General features: G+C 39.5%; 1 protein-coding gene and 1 non-coding gene across 2 annotated transcripts; one reads left to right on the top strand and one right to left on the bottom strand.

Annotated features, from left to right (window-relative positions):
• Window positions 1-1,626: 1,626 nt before the first annotated feature.
• LOC122697834 (placental prolactin-related protein 3-like) lies at window positions 1,627-12,173 on the top strand. The gene is made up of 5 exons (XM_043908830.1): window positions 1,627-1,681; window positions 6,934-7,115; window positions 9,309-9,416; window positions 11,174-11,353; window positions 11,982-12,173. The coding sequence occupies exons 1-5, from the start codon at window positions 1,627-1,629 to the stop codon at window positions 12,171-12,173; spliced, it is 717 nt and encodes a 238-aa protein (XP_043764765.1).
• On the bottom strand, window positions 4,851-4,955 carry LOC122697876. The gene has a single exon (XR_006342208.1). It is a non-coding gene; the product is annotated as a U6 spliceosomal RNA (small nuclear RNA).
• Window positions 12,174-13,831: the final 1,658 nt, after the last annotated feature.

The raw sequence follows: 13,831 nt of genomic DNA, 5'->3' as shown, positions 1-13,831 counted from the left end.
TAAAAGACACAAAAGGAAACATGTTTCATATTTATTGACTGGCATGGAAACAGACACATAGATCAACAGAGCAGATCAAAAAAGCCAGAAAGGACTGCACACCCATATATTGTCGGTTAGCTTATGAAAAAGGAGCCAAGAATATCCAGTGGGAAAAGGAGAAGGTTTTCAAAAACGGCACTGGAAAAACTAGATAGTGCTATGAAAAAGTGAAACAGTGCCCCTGTCTTTTAGCATACACAAAAGTCAACTAAAAATGGATTAAAAAGTTGAACATAAGACTTTAAGTGATTAAACAGCTAGAAGAAATCATTGAGGTAATCTTCTTGCCATCGGTCTTTGCAATGAATTTTTGGGTCTCACACTAAAAGCAAAGGCAACAACTGCAAAGCAAACAAGTGGGACCACATCAAACTCCAAAGAAAGGAACATCAACAAAATCAAATGGCTTTTTACAGATTGACAAAAGATATTTCCAAATCATATATTTCATAAGGGCTTAATATCCAAAAATACATGAGACATACTAGTCAAGGGCAAAAAACCCCAAATAATTCAAATTTTTAATGGAGCATAAGAAAAGTAAGAGTTTCAATAAATCTGAAGATTAGACTGTAGATGAGAGACACTGCAAGGTTTTCCTGCTAGAGCAACAAAAGCCTGTGCCTTCCTGACATTACTTTCTTCATCTCCACTCACTTGTTTGACAATTGCAGTTCACAGTGTACATTCTTCAGTCAACAGAAATCACCACACAGTGAGCTATAATATGTACTAAGAACAGACTCACAGGGAAAAAAAAAAGCAAATCTAATATTTACACACTAACTAATGAGGTACATCAAAAGGAAGGTAATTTCTAGAGTTTACCCTTCCATTTTTTTCTATATTTCATTTTAAAATTGAGCCACCTAGTAAGGAAAATGAGTTCAGAGACCTCACTAATATATAGATAGAAAATCAGTTTCAAATGGGAGCATTAGTGGATTATAATTTGGGGGTAATTTATTGCTAGTGTTGAAACTGGAGTCCTTTTGATTCTCTACTGCATTGGGTTAATAATTTATTATAAATATTAATACCAACATAGGGACACATAGTGCTAAAGTTACAGTGAATAGAGAAAGACATAGAATATAGTAGGAAGAAGTGAAAGTATGGGAAGTCAGCAATGGTAGTGAAGCGCAGTATTGCCTTGAGAGGAAGGAAGGTTCTCAAAGTTTCTTGAAACACCAAGAATGAGTCAGATGTGAGGAATTAGCTTAATTTGTAAACCAGAAACTCTACCAGAAGAAATTTAAGTTCATAAAAATATTACGATGTTAATATGCACAATTTAGACAGAGAACAGGGTAGGGTAGTATATAGACATTCAAAACTCTTCATTGCTTAGTGCATCAAGCACTCAAGGACCACCCTCACTGAAGTCTCTCTATTGCTCCACCTACAGGTACCCTCATGGAGAAAGAGATAGCTCTACTCCACAGGCAGTTGAGCCCTACTTTTATGGCCTCGTGGGTTTCCTTAAGCAGCATTCAATGCAGCAGATTTCCTCCATCCCATCCCATCCGGCTGACTCCCCACGGTCAACAGGACTTCTCACCCTGGGGTCATTCTGCAATCCCCATGGCTCCAGCTCCCAGCTTCTGTGGACACCAGTGGACTTACAACCCTGTCCGAGGTATGAAAGACAGCAGCATGGCTTGTCTAGGTGGTTCTCACTCCATTCAGACGGTCACTGATTAGTTAGTTTGCTCCCCAACAGCTTCAAATGACTCCCCTATTCCAGAGGATGGTCATGGAGGCGGGGATCTCTCCCCTGCGCTTCAGCTCCCTCAGCCCCAGGTGCAGGTTGGTCCCACCTGCTCACTCCTTCTTTCCCGTTCCTCCTTGTCCCTTCTTTCCTTTCTCCTACCGAGTTCTGTGTGGATCCAGATATTCCTTCTCTGTAGTCATGGAGTCCTGCCAGTATTCACCTGATCTTCTGTGAGAACTGCTGTGTCTTCAGATGTTCTTGATGCATTGGTGGAGAGAGGTGTACCCACTTCCACCTAACCCTCCATCATCCTGTCCACTCCCATTTGTGCATGTATTATAAATGAGTTTCCCTTTCTATTAAGTAACATTGCCATCACCACACATGTTTAACTTTTGCTTTTTGAAGAGAACACAGCTAAGTTCCACTCTCTTCAGTTGAGTCATTCAGTCGTGTCTGAGTCTTTGTGACCCCATGGATTGCAGCACACCAGGCTTTCCTGTATATCTCCGACACCCAGAGCTTACTCAAACTCATGTCCATTGAGTCGGTATGCCAGTTGATGATGTCCAGTCTCTCAGAGATTATTTTTTTTTGAGATTCCTTATAATTGAGAACATATTGTATTTTTCTTTGTCTGACTTAGTTTACATAGTGTAATGCCCTCCAGTTTCATCCATGTTGCGATAATTGGAAGGATTTCTTTCTTTTTCTAATGGCTAAATAATATTTACCTATATATGTTACATCACATTGTTTTAATGCATTCACCTGTTGAAAGATACTAAGGTTGTTCCTATACCAAGGCTATTGTGAATAATGCTGCAATGAACGTGGGAATACAGATCTCTCTTTGAGAAAATGATCTAATTTCCTTTGACTATATATCCAGAAGGGGGATAATGGAGCACATAACAGTTCTCTTTTAAATTTCTTGAGGAACCTCCACAGTATTTTTCTGTGGGATTTGCACTGGTATACCTCCCTACCAACAGAGCATGAGCACTCCTTTTTCTCCACATCCTCAACAAGATTTGTCATTTCTTACATTTTTGGTACTAGCCATTCAAACAGGCACGAAGTGATATCTCTTTTGCTTTATATCTGCATTCCGTTTGATATTAGTGATGCTGAGCATCTTTTCATATACCTCTTGACCATCTATATGTCTTATTTGTGGAAAAATGTCTATTCTTTAAAGATGTAGCATACATTATGTTTACTATATTCCAATATATGAAACTCTGTTGTGTACCTATATATATTAACAATGAACTATGAGAAAGTTGAAGAAAGAAAAGAAACCAATTTACTATTACATCACAAAAAGATAAAACACTTCGGAATAAACTTAAGCAAAGTGTTGCAAGTTTTTATGGAAAACCTTTAGGACATTGATCTGGAGAAGGAAACAGCAACCCACTCCAGTATTCTTGCCTAGAAAATCCCATGGATGGAGGAGCTTGTGCAGGCTACTGTCCATGGGGTCGCAAAGAGTCGGGCATGACTGAGTGACTCCCCTTGCCTAAGACGTTGATAAGTGAAACCTAGATGCCCATCAGCAGATGAATGGATGAGAAAGCTATTGTACATATACACAGTGGAATATTACTGAGCCATTAAAAAGAATAGATTTGAATCTGTTCTAATGAGGTGGATGAAACTGGAGCTTATTATACAGAGTGAAATAAGCCAGAAAGAAAAACACCAATACAGCACACCAACATATATGCATGGACTTTAGAAATATGGTAACGATAACCCTGTATGCAAGACAGCAAAAGACACAAAGATGTATAGAAGTCTTTTGGACTCTGTGGGAGAGGGCGAGGGTGGGATGACTTGGGAGAATGGCATTGAACCATGTATATTATCACATGTGACATGAATCACCAGTCCAGGTTTGATGCATGATCCAGGGTGCTTGGGGCTGGTGCACTGGGATGATCCAGAAGGATGGGATGGGGAGAGAGTTGGGAAGACGGTTCAGGATCGGGAACACATGTACACCCACGACGGATTCCCCTCAATGTATGGGAAAACCAATACAATATTATAAAGTAATTAGTCTCCAATTAAAATTAACAATATAAAATGAAACAGTAACACCAACATAGAGACACATAGCACTCAAGTTACAGTAGATTGAGAAAGACACAGTTTATGAGGAAGGAGGTGAAATCACAGAAAATTAGCAATGGTATCAAATGAAGGGGCAGTATTGCCTAGAAAGAAAGCAGAGTTCTCTAATTTTTTGGAGACAACACGAAAAAGCCAGATGGGAGCCAACCAGCTTAAACTGTATACCAGCAACTGCACCAGAAAGAAAATGAAGTTCATAAAATATGGTGATGTGGAACGCCAAAATCCAGACAGTAAGCACATAGGGAAGGGTATATGTAGATACTGAGAACTACTCAGAGAGGTAGACATGGAAGCAAACACACTAATGAGCATCAGAAAAATCAAAGCACAAAAGGGTCTGAAAAGTAAATCGTAAAGAGACTTGGTAGTCTGATCAAAAGAATAAGAGAATCAAATTAGACAACCAAAATAGAAAGACTTGTGCACATGATAGAACCAGAGAATGCTCAGGAGAGAACGTTTCAGACCTAGTGGACCAGCGAACAGAATCCTCCAGCATCAGGAACAGAAACCCTGAACAGGACTCATGACTGTAGGCTTCTGGGAACGGCCTCAGTTTCAAAGTTTGGGCACTATACCGCCTAAAAGCGAACACAGACAAGTATTATAGCTTGCTATGACACTGAATCACTGACAGTATTGTTGGTTAGTTTACTTTTCTCATTCAGCTATAAAGTTAATGAATCACGAACCAATGATAATTGACACCATCATTTTCCAGTCAGATCCCCTTTAGTCAGAGAATGGACATCTGAACCTGTTATATGATCCCAAGTAACAGTTTTAATAATTAGATTTATTGATGTTTAATTGAAAGCTAATTGCTTTACAACACTGTACTGCTTTTGGCCAAACATCAACATAAATCGCCATATTTTTACCTATGTCCAATCATTCTTGAACCTTCTTCCCACCGTCCTTCCCATCGCAGCCCTCGAAACTGTTAGAGAAAAATATGGAAGGCTTCATAAATTTGTGTGTTATCCTTGGGCTGGGGCCATGCTAATCTTCTCAGTATTATTCCAATTTTTTAACATATATGCTACCAAAGCAAACACACAAATAACAATTTAACAGAAAAAAAAATCATATAGTTAGTCACCTGCCAACAAATGATCAATTACATTAAGAATTAGGGTATTCTGTTATATTTACTGCCACTTATAAAATTGAATTTTATAAGGTCCAAAGTTCCATGTAGGAATTAAGCATATATTTATTCATAACACATGTATACATGCACAGATATATACACAGAAATACATCTATGTTATACAAGCCATTATTCTCCTTGCCTGTCACAATAAGCTCTTTAGTTGATGAGAGAGATTGTCCCAAATTTCTCCAACTTATGTCTTCTTTTTGCAAAACACTTCTTTGATTATCATCATCTAATTTTAAATAACCATTTTATTCTTCGACATGCCCCTTTAAAGTAACTAAGAGCAGAGAAAACCTAGTAAATGCTGATATCTTATATTTAAATAAATTACCACTCTTCTGGTAAATTGGAAAAAGAATCATGTTCAGATCTCATTCAGGAGGATAGAATTCCTGTTTAATCAGTTTCTTGTCCAAACTCTATTCTTCCTCACTTCAGTCTTAAATTCTACTTCTTACAAAGGATGGACAGGGAAAGTAATATTAAAATCAAGCTTGCAAGAGCCTATGATTTTATGCTTCTATTGGCCAAAAGTAGGGCCAGAAGTAATTTGTGAAATATTAAAATACATAATGGAAACATGAAGGTCTAGTTCTCCTATCAAGCGGTGATGTTTGGAGATGGTTCAAAAACTAAGCCCCGTGGGTTGTCAGGATATACTCTTGACCAGACAGATGAATTTACTCCCTAAAACATCAAAGTCAACCCTTTGTTCACAGAGCCAATGACGTTGTCTTAGTTGTTGACCAGGTAATACTCTTGTTACCATTTGGAGATTTGCCTGCCATTTTCTCGAAGAAACAAATGTGGTGAGAAGATTAAGGATGCTTAAAAGTAGAAGCGTTGTCAAGTTGCCTAGAAGCAAGGCTGACCAGGAGAACCAGGCCCCCACACTGATAATTGTCAAAGACTTTAACTGTGAGTGTTTTATAGACAGAGCAGACCAAGTGGATAAAACCAGTGTTCTAGGGTCACTGCTGTTTTGCAGTCAAAGACAAAATATTTTTCACGTTAAACAGTCATCACAGCTCCTGATGTGGTCCTGGTTACACACATGCAGGCCGAGAGCCCACAGGCATGTGTGATGTGACATCAGGAAGTGAACAGATGACTGCATTGGTGCCCAGTCACCTCGATCTGCTAATAGTGGGACCAGGGAAAATTATTTGCCCTCTCCAAGTCATTGCATCTTCCTTAACATAACTTGATGATCATAGTGAAGATGAAGGCTAACTCACAGGGCTACTGTGAAACACAAATTTTAAGATGTTTTAAAGCTTTGGGGAAAGTATCAAAGACATGCATGGGGTTATGAAGGTGAGTTAGCAGATCCAAGGTACAGTGTCCTTTTTCTCATAGTATTCTCTCTGTACTCAATAGTAGCGATCAGTTAGTCATGTGTTTACTCTTACCCCAGCGTGATGGTAAACCACACAGATCAACTGTACACTTCTTGTCATTTCCGTGTCTAAAATTCAAGCATTAGTCAATGTAGAGTGAAAAAATAACACACTCCAAGAGGACCTGGCTGCTCAGAGTCTGCAGAGTCCCAACATTAAACTGTCTTAAAAGAAGAGCCTAAATACTCTGGCTCAGAATTAAGTTCCAAATGTTTGCAGACCACAGAAGTACCTCTGGGAGCAATACAAAAATGCAGGGAGTATCCTACTTCTCCAACTATCTATCAGTGCGAATGTCATCATCCATCTAAATTCACACAGAAGGCGCTCTTTCTTCTCTACCCCAGCTATTACAGCACCAACTCCTGCTCAGAGGAACATGGAAAGAGAAGGCTTCCCTCCACAGGATGGATTTGATAACCTCAGGTGATTAGATCATCTCAGAATGGCTCATATTTTTATTTTAACAGGGCCCTGCCTGGTCCTGCTGCTGGTTCTGTCAAATCTGCTCCTGTGCCAAGGCAATTTATGCCCGTCCTGCGGTCCTGACGTGTTTGGCGTCCCCCTGAAGTTCCTTAGAAAAACGTTTAGCCGTGTCTCCAGCCTGTCCCATGACATGCGTAACCTTACCACAATAATGTTAAATGAGTTTGTAAGTACTCAGTGGTGGTGGTTTATTTGCTTAGTTGTGTACGACCTTGCGACCCCATGGACTGTAGCCCGCCAGGCTCCCAGAAGTTACCTTCACATAAGTGACTGGGCCATGCTGTCCTTTAAACAAGAGGGCTGCATCAGCCAAACTTCAAATAACACACTCTCTAGGTTAAAGACGCCGTCAGCTCATAAGATGTGGAAATTGAAGAAAGGACCAGTTTTGAGAAATCTGAAAGTTTCCGAAGAAGTGCATTAACTTTTTCAATTTCCTTTCACTCACTTTCTTTTATAATTTCCAAAATAAATGATTTTGTATCTGTCAGCTAGGAATGCCATAAAAGAATACAACAGACTCAGGGAATAAACACCAGAAATTTATTTCCTCACAGCTCTGGGGGCTAGAAGTTCCAGATCAGGCACCAGCAAGGTGAGGTTCTGGTAAGAACTCTTTCTTCCCAGGATGGCTTCTCCATGCGTCCTCACACCGGGTGGGGGGTGGGGAAGAGAGACAGAGGAAAGGACACACAGACACAGAGACAGAAGGGAAAATTCTCTGGTGTTTCGCTTCATGGAGACACTAAACCTATTGGATGAGTGTTGCACCCTAAGAACTCATTTAACCTTAATGGGCTTTGCTGGTGGCTCAGATGGTAAAGAATCTGCCTGCAATGGGAAAGACCTGGGTTTTATTCCTGGGTCTGGAAGATTCCCTGGAGGAGGGAATGGCAAGCCACTACAGTATTCTTGCCTGAGAAATCCCATGGACAGAGGATTCTGGTGGGCTATAGACCATGGCATGCCAAAAAGTCAGAACCCTTTTCAAAACACAGTACTTTGGCAGTTAGGGGTCTAAGACATGAATTTAAAGAACACACATTCAGTCCACAATACTACCTGACATCAAGCACTTTTAGGTGGGACTGGGAAAATGAAGCATGGTGATTTTCTGGTCTTTCAGTGTCTCTGTGGGCTTTCTTCTCCAGGCTCAGTGTAAATAGCCAATAAATGAGAACTGCTCTGCAGTGAACTGGGTGGATGGAACATGTTAAATAAAGCTGGATCCCATTCACAAAAATGAATACTGGTAGTTTTTTTAATGCTACAAATTATTGTTTTGAGATTTGCAGTGAATAGGTTTTGAGCCACAATAGAAGGGGAGTTTACAATTGGAAACAATTATTCTCTTTCTGATGAAGGTATTTGAAAGTTGCATGTTAATTCTTTTAGGTCATTCAAGGAGCACACAATAGAGCAGACAGCTAATAAAAGGCGGTGCTAAAGGTTTCTATTAAATTTACATACTTCTGTGTACTCACTAGTTTTTGTTTCATCCTCCATTTTTGACTGTCCATTTTTTTCCAACTCCTCCAAGTAATCTCTTCAAATATTCATAACTTCCGTTAAAGATTAGTTTTCTCTATCAAAGTGTTAGTTAGATTTTTCTACTCTTATTATTCTCAGTCCATTGCTTAGTATTTCCTATAACGTTATGCTGTGTTTTTCTGATGTACCATTTTGTCACCATAAACAATATTGTATTCTGCACCTGGGATGAACACTAAGCTTTTTGGTGAGCGGGTTCAGAGATAAGTCAGAGTCATTACTGTATTACTCCTTATAAGGGAATATATTGGCTCCTACCCACAGTAAACTTGAGATTAAATGGTTAAATATAGGCGCATGCATGCATTCTAAGTCACATCAGTTGTGTCCAAGTCTTTGCAACCCCACTGACTGTAGCCCAACAGGCTCCTCTGTCTATAGATTTGCCAGGCAAGAGTACAGGAGTGTGCCGCTGTACCCTCTTGCAAGGGATGCTCCTCACCAGGGATCCAACCTGAGTATTCTTATATCTCCTGCATTGGCAGGAATGTTCTTTACCACTAACGTCACCTGGGAGGCACCAAGTATTGGTACAAAAGTACTATATTTGGTTCAAATACTAAAAAATAAAAAAAAAAGAAAAAGATAATGATAAAATAGAGAAGGGAAAAGTTTGAACTTAGGAAAGTTAGATGTAAAATCATTTTTATAGAGACAATATATAGAAAAAGTAAGAAAATAATGACTTTCAAATTTTGTGATGCCTCCCCATTAAAAAATTACACGTCTATCAAACATGTTAATGTTCTGGTTATGGGCTCATCTACTGAATACCCAACAACCCTAACTGATTGCCTGATCCCTTTAGGAAGAAAAGTATCCACAGAGTAAATCGAAGTATATCAATACCATCAATGACTGCCACACCAATTCCCTCCATGCTCCTCAAGAAAGAGAAATGGCCAAAGAGATGAATGTGAGTATTTCACCTGGGTTTTTCACCAGATCAAGTGAGACAGTGTGTAGCTTAACAGGCTTCAGATTATTAGAGGTAATGGTAATTGTACATGAAGAAAACGGTGAAGGAATTGTAAGCAGTTGAAGAGGCATTATATTATGCAGTTGATGAAACATGAGCAAATCAAGGGATAACTAAAGATTTGTAGTATCAAAATAAACAACAGATCTATAAATTGTCCATGCAGACAAGTTTAGTTCAAGCAATGCATTAGACACAGGATTGCAGCTATTATTCTGTACAAAAACAGGAAATGAATAGGAACTTCCATGTGTAAAATATAAGATTGCAAAATTCATGAATATGTAAGAAACACACCCCAGTTTTGAGTACTCGCTGTTACTGGTGACTCCTACGTGGGAGTCCTATTCTGCACCATTCGAGCCAGTGCATCTGCCTCTCAAGGCTCTCCTGATTCTGCTTCTACTTCTCTGACACCTCCTTCATTTGTCACTCTCAATGACTCCTCCATCACCTTTTATTTTTAATTTATAAGTTTCCCCCACAAAGGCCTATGTAACATTGCTTTGCTTCTCATGGCCACAACAATTGGCTCTGTTCTAAGGAAACACAGTTTACATATCAAGCCTCAATGATTAATGACAACTCCATATTTTCACCATTATAATCTCTCCTTTCTAATTTCCTGCATTATCCTTAATCCTAACATTATTTAAAATGCTTTCACATGCATCCCGCCTTAAAATTCTATCTTTTCTCTCTACAACTTTCTTAATGATATCAGCATTCTTTCCTATGTTAAGCTCATTAATAATTAGGATGAGCAAGTAAAGGAAACATTCAAAAAGGAGGAGGATGAGGGATTTTTCAATAAGCTTGAATTTAAAGTTTATTGAGAGTTACTATATGGTCATATATTTTACTAAGTACTTTATGTGCGTTACTATATTTCATCCTACTCAGTTCTCTGTTCTTTACCACTAAAAGAGTTCTTGGCTGTAAAGAAATCAAGATTATTAACTAGAGATCTTCAGCCCCCAGGATTTTCATGCTCAATTCTGTTAGTAGTAGTGAACCTGGGGGAAAACCCTCCATTGTGAATCCCACGGATGCTGTTACCAAAGACAACGCTGTGCCGTTTTCTGCCTGGACACATGTCAACAAGACAGACTCTTCTGATACCAGCATGGGGGCTGGTGTTGGGATCAAATGAGGAAAGAAAGCCTGCTTAGGAATGTCATGTCTTCTTCATTGTCTCTTTGTTGTAACATTACAAAACAAATTACCAATCGAAAATCAATACGAATGACTTATCTGATTCATTAATACGAAAGAATCACTGGGTGATAATGATGTGGGCACAGGTAGAATGCCTCTTTCCTGGGTCAGGTACTGCAGGCACATACTGACTTGTCATAAAATACTTAGATTTCTATAATGCAAATAGACAAACATCAAAGAACTCACTGAGTGGGTGGTAGAATTTCAGAGGAAAAAGAAAATTCATGTTATAAGTTAGAACTCATCAGTAGAATTAATTCCTAAAATAACCCTGATTATTAATAATTCAGTGAAGTGTGAACTAATAGCCTACCTTTTATAGTTTTGCAACTTTTACTACCTTCAAAAATCTCTGCATACACATAGGAATAACCAAAAGTCTTTCAGGTCAGCTGCTCTGAGCAAACATCACATGTAACCAAAACCACTGAATTATGATTATTTCAATGAGATTGTTTCTTATGTTTGCTTAGAATGAAGACCTTACTAAGTGGATACTCATGTTACAGTACCTCTGGACTACTCCTATGTTTGATCTAGGCACTGACCATCGGATTAAGAAAGACCTCTCAGATACTATCATATCAAGTGTTTTAGTGAATGTTAAAAAATCATACAGACTTCGAAGAATCTTAGAGAGGCGGTTCACCCAGGTGAGCATCCTGCAGAGGGCTTTCTTGCTTTGTTCATGAATGAAAGAGTTGACCTCTGTAATGCATAAGGAGTTTTGAAATATCTCATTTTGTAAGAAAAAGATTCATGAATTTTATATGCTAGACTGCTACTACATAAAGCAGGAGCCTAGTCATTCATAATGATAGATTCCACTGTAAACGAATCAGAATTTCACTGCAATTTTTGACATGTGCAGCCTTTCCTGTATTGCACACGATTCCACCAAAAGCTTGCGTCTTCCTGGGCACAGGTGGTTGAAATATTTTCAAGAGTAAGAGAACTAGAGAACAGAATTTCCAAGCTCAGCATTTTCCTCAAAGTATCCCAGGACATCTGCTTGAAGTTCCACTTGTCTTCTTTCTCTGTTCTCCTCAAATCAAAGGATGAGATTGGGAAGGAAGAAAAGAGAAAGTTAAAACTAAACTTGAGTTATGTTTCTACTTTTTAGATTCCTAATTGTTTTCTCATAGGCTGGCTCCATATTCCATATCTAGAGAGTTTTACATTTGTATGTGTTCCCCAAATCATAATTTGAGAATTACAAGGGACAAATAAAAGGAAATACTAATAAAACACGTAAGAAATCATTATCTTTTGGGTATTCAGATGATTCGACCAATCAGGCAGAAGTTGACCGAGGATCGCATGTACTGGGCAGGATACCGATTCCTGGTGTCCAGGGATGAAGATGTACGTCATTCTGCACTTTATAACCTGTTCAAGTGCCTACGCAGCGATTCACGTAAAATTGACATGTACAGCAAGATCCTGGCGTGCCGAATCAGCGACCAGTGCTAAATCCGCATCTATGGCATCCAGCTCGGAGATGGTCCTAATGATCTATCCCATAGCAAGCTTCTTTGAAATTTACAGCTTTTTCATGCATGCTCTGTGAAATGGGTCTCCTCTTAAAAAAATAAACACAGACTGTAGAGATTTGGAAACTAAGAGGAAAATTTGTTAACATTTCTATTTTCATTGAATTCAAAATAAAAAGAAAATCCACCCCTACAATTGAGAGAATGAAGCTCCTATTAAAATTAGTCCAAATAGCAGAAACTGACATTACAAAGACCATTAAGAGATTACGTAAGAATCACAGAAAATTACTCTGGGTCAAGTTATGAGAATCGAAGAATTAGACAGCTGTTCATGGTTCTGGTCATGCTACCAAGAAGACTGAATACTCAGGATTCTTATGAAAGCCAGCTGCAAACTGTCAGCCCACTGTCACAGTGTTACACCAGACAGGATCAGTGCTTCGCCCCTTTGTACAAATAGCATGAGGTTTACTGAACTGTGTGACGATTGTTAGGATGCTGTCTTAGACCTTCTGGGTTTTTCTAAAAAATATCACAGACTTATAAACAATGGACATGGATTTCCACAGCGTGGTCATGCAGGGTCCTTTCTGGTCACACACTTCTTATTGTATCCTCAAACGGGGAGAAGGGCTTGGGACCTCTGTGTGTCTCTTATATATAAAAGCACTCATCTCATTGAGGAGGCTCCATCCTTACAATTCTGTCACCTCAGAAAGGCACCACCTATGGATACCATAATGATGGGAATCAGGATTTCATCATATGAAATTTCTGGGGGACACAAATGTTGAGACCATAGCAGATACAAAGGTGAACTGGCTCCATCCTCCTCCAGTGGCTGTCTTCACCCACACCCCACTGCATCCTCATTTTCTGCATCACCTTGCAACCATTCCATACATTCTGTCACTCTGGGTTTCACAAGGCCAGGTCAGTCAAGTGTCAACTCCATCTCATATTCAGCCTATTCGTTGTTTCCCTGTCCCCTGCTGAGGCCCAGGGGACCTACCAGGAAGCATTGATGTGTCCATTTCTGCAAGGTTCCTTGTCTCTCCTTCTCTGGATCTTCATTCCTTGGGCCATGTTGGAACAGGGTAGATGGAAACGAGATGGTAAAGTTCTGACATCACTGACTTACATGGTGCTCTTGTAGCCTTCTCTTGGTCCAGACAGACTGATCTGAAATTCTCCCTGACTGACAAGTGTTTCTCTTGTGGGGGATCCTTGTGATTATCCTGAGCTTTCACTAGTTGGGTATCCCCAACGCCATAGTTTCCTATTTAACCAGGGAATTATTCTGTTACCCGTGGCTCACCACCTCCAGTAGTCACCATAGCCTCTCTGTTTCCCTCACTCTGCAAGCACCATCTGGAGAAAATTAAGTAGCCCACCGTCAGCTGCCTACTAGCTGACCCACAGGAAACCCATGTATCATAAACACTCTGAACAACTGAATGACAGAAATACACGTGTGCCTCTGCACCCGCCTGAGTCCTCTGAGGACAATTGTCCAACTGGTCACATAGACACTGAGTCGATCAGAGCGCTGGATTTAAAAACACATTTATCTGAGAAGTGAGATACCATTCTCTCTTCCTTTTAGAGTAACTATCCTAGTCAGTAATTATTTGG

The sequence above is a fragment of the Cervus elaphus genome, chromosome 7, assembly GCF_910594005.1.
Source record: "Cervus elaphus chromosome 7, mCerEla1.1, whole genome shotgun sequence".
Lineage (NCBI taxonomy): Eukaryota > Metazoa > Chordata > Mammalia > Artiodactyla > Cervidae > Cervus > Cervus elaphus.
The sequence above is the reverse complement of the archived record's forward strand: the minus strand, read 5'-3'. Positions and strand labels throughout refer to the sequence as shown.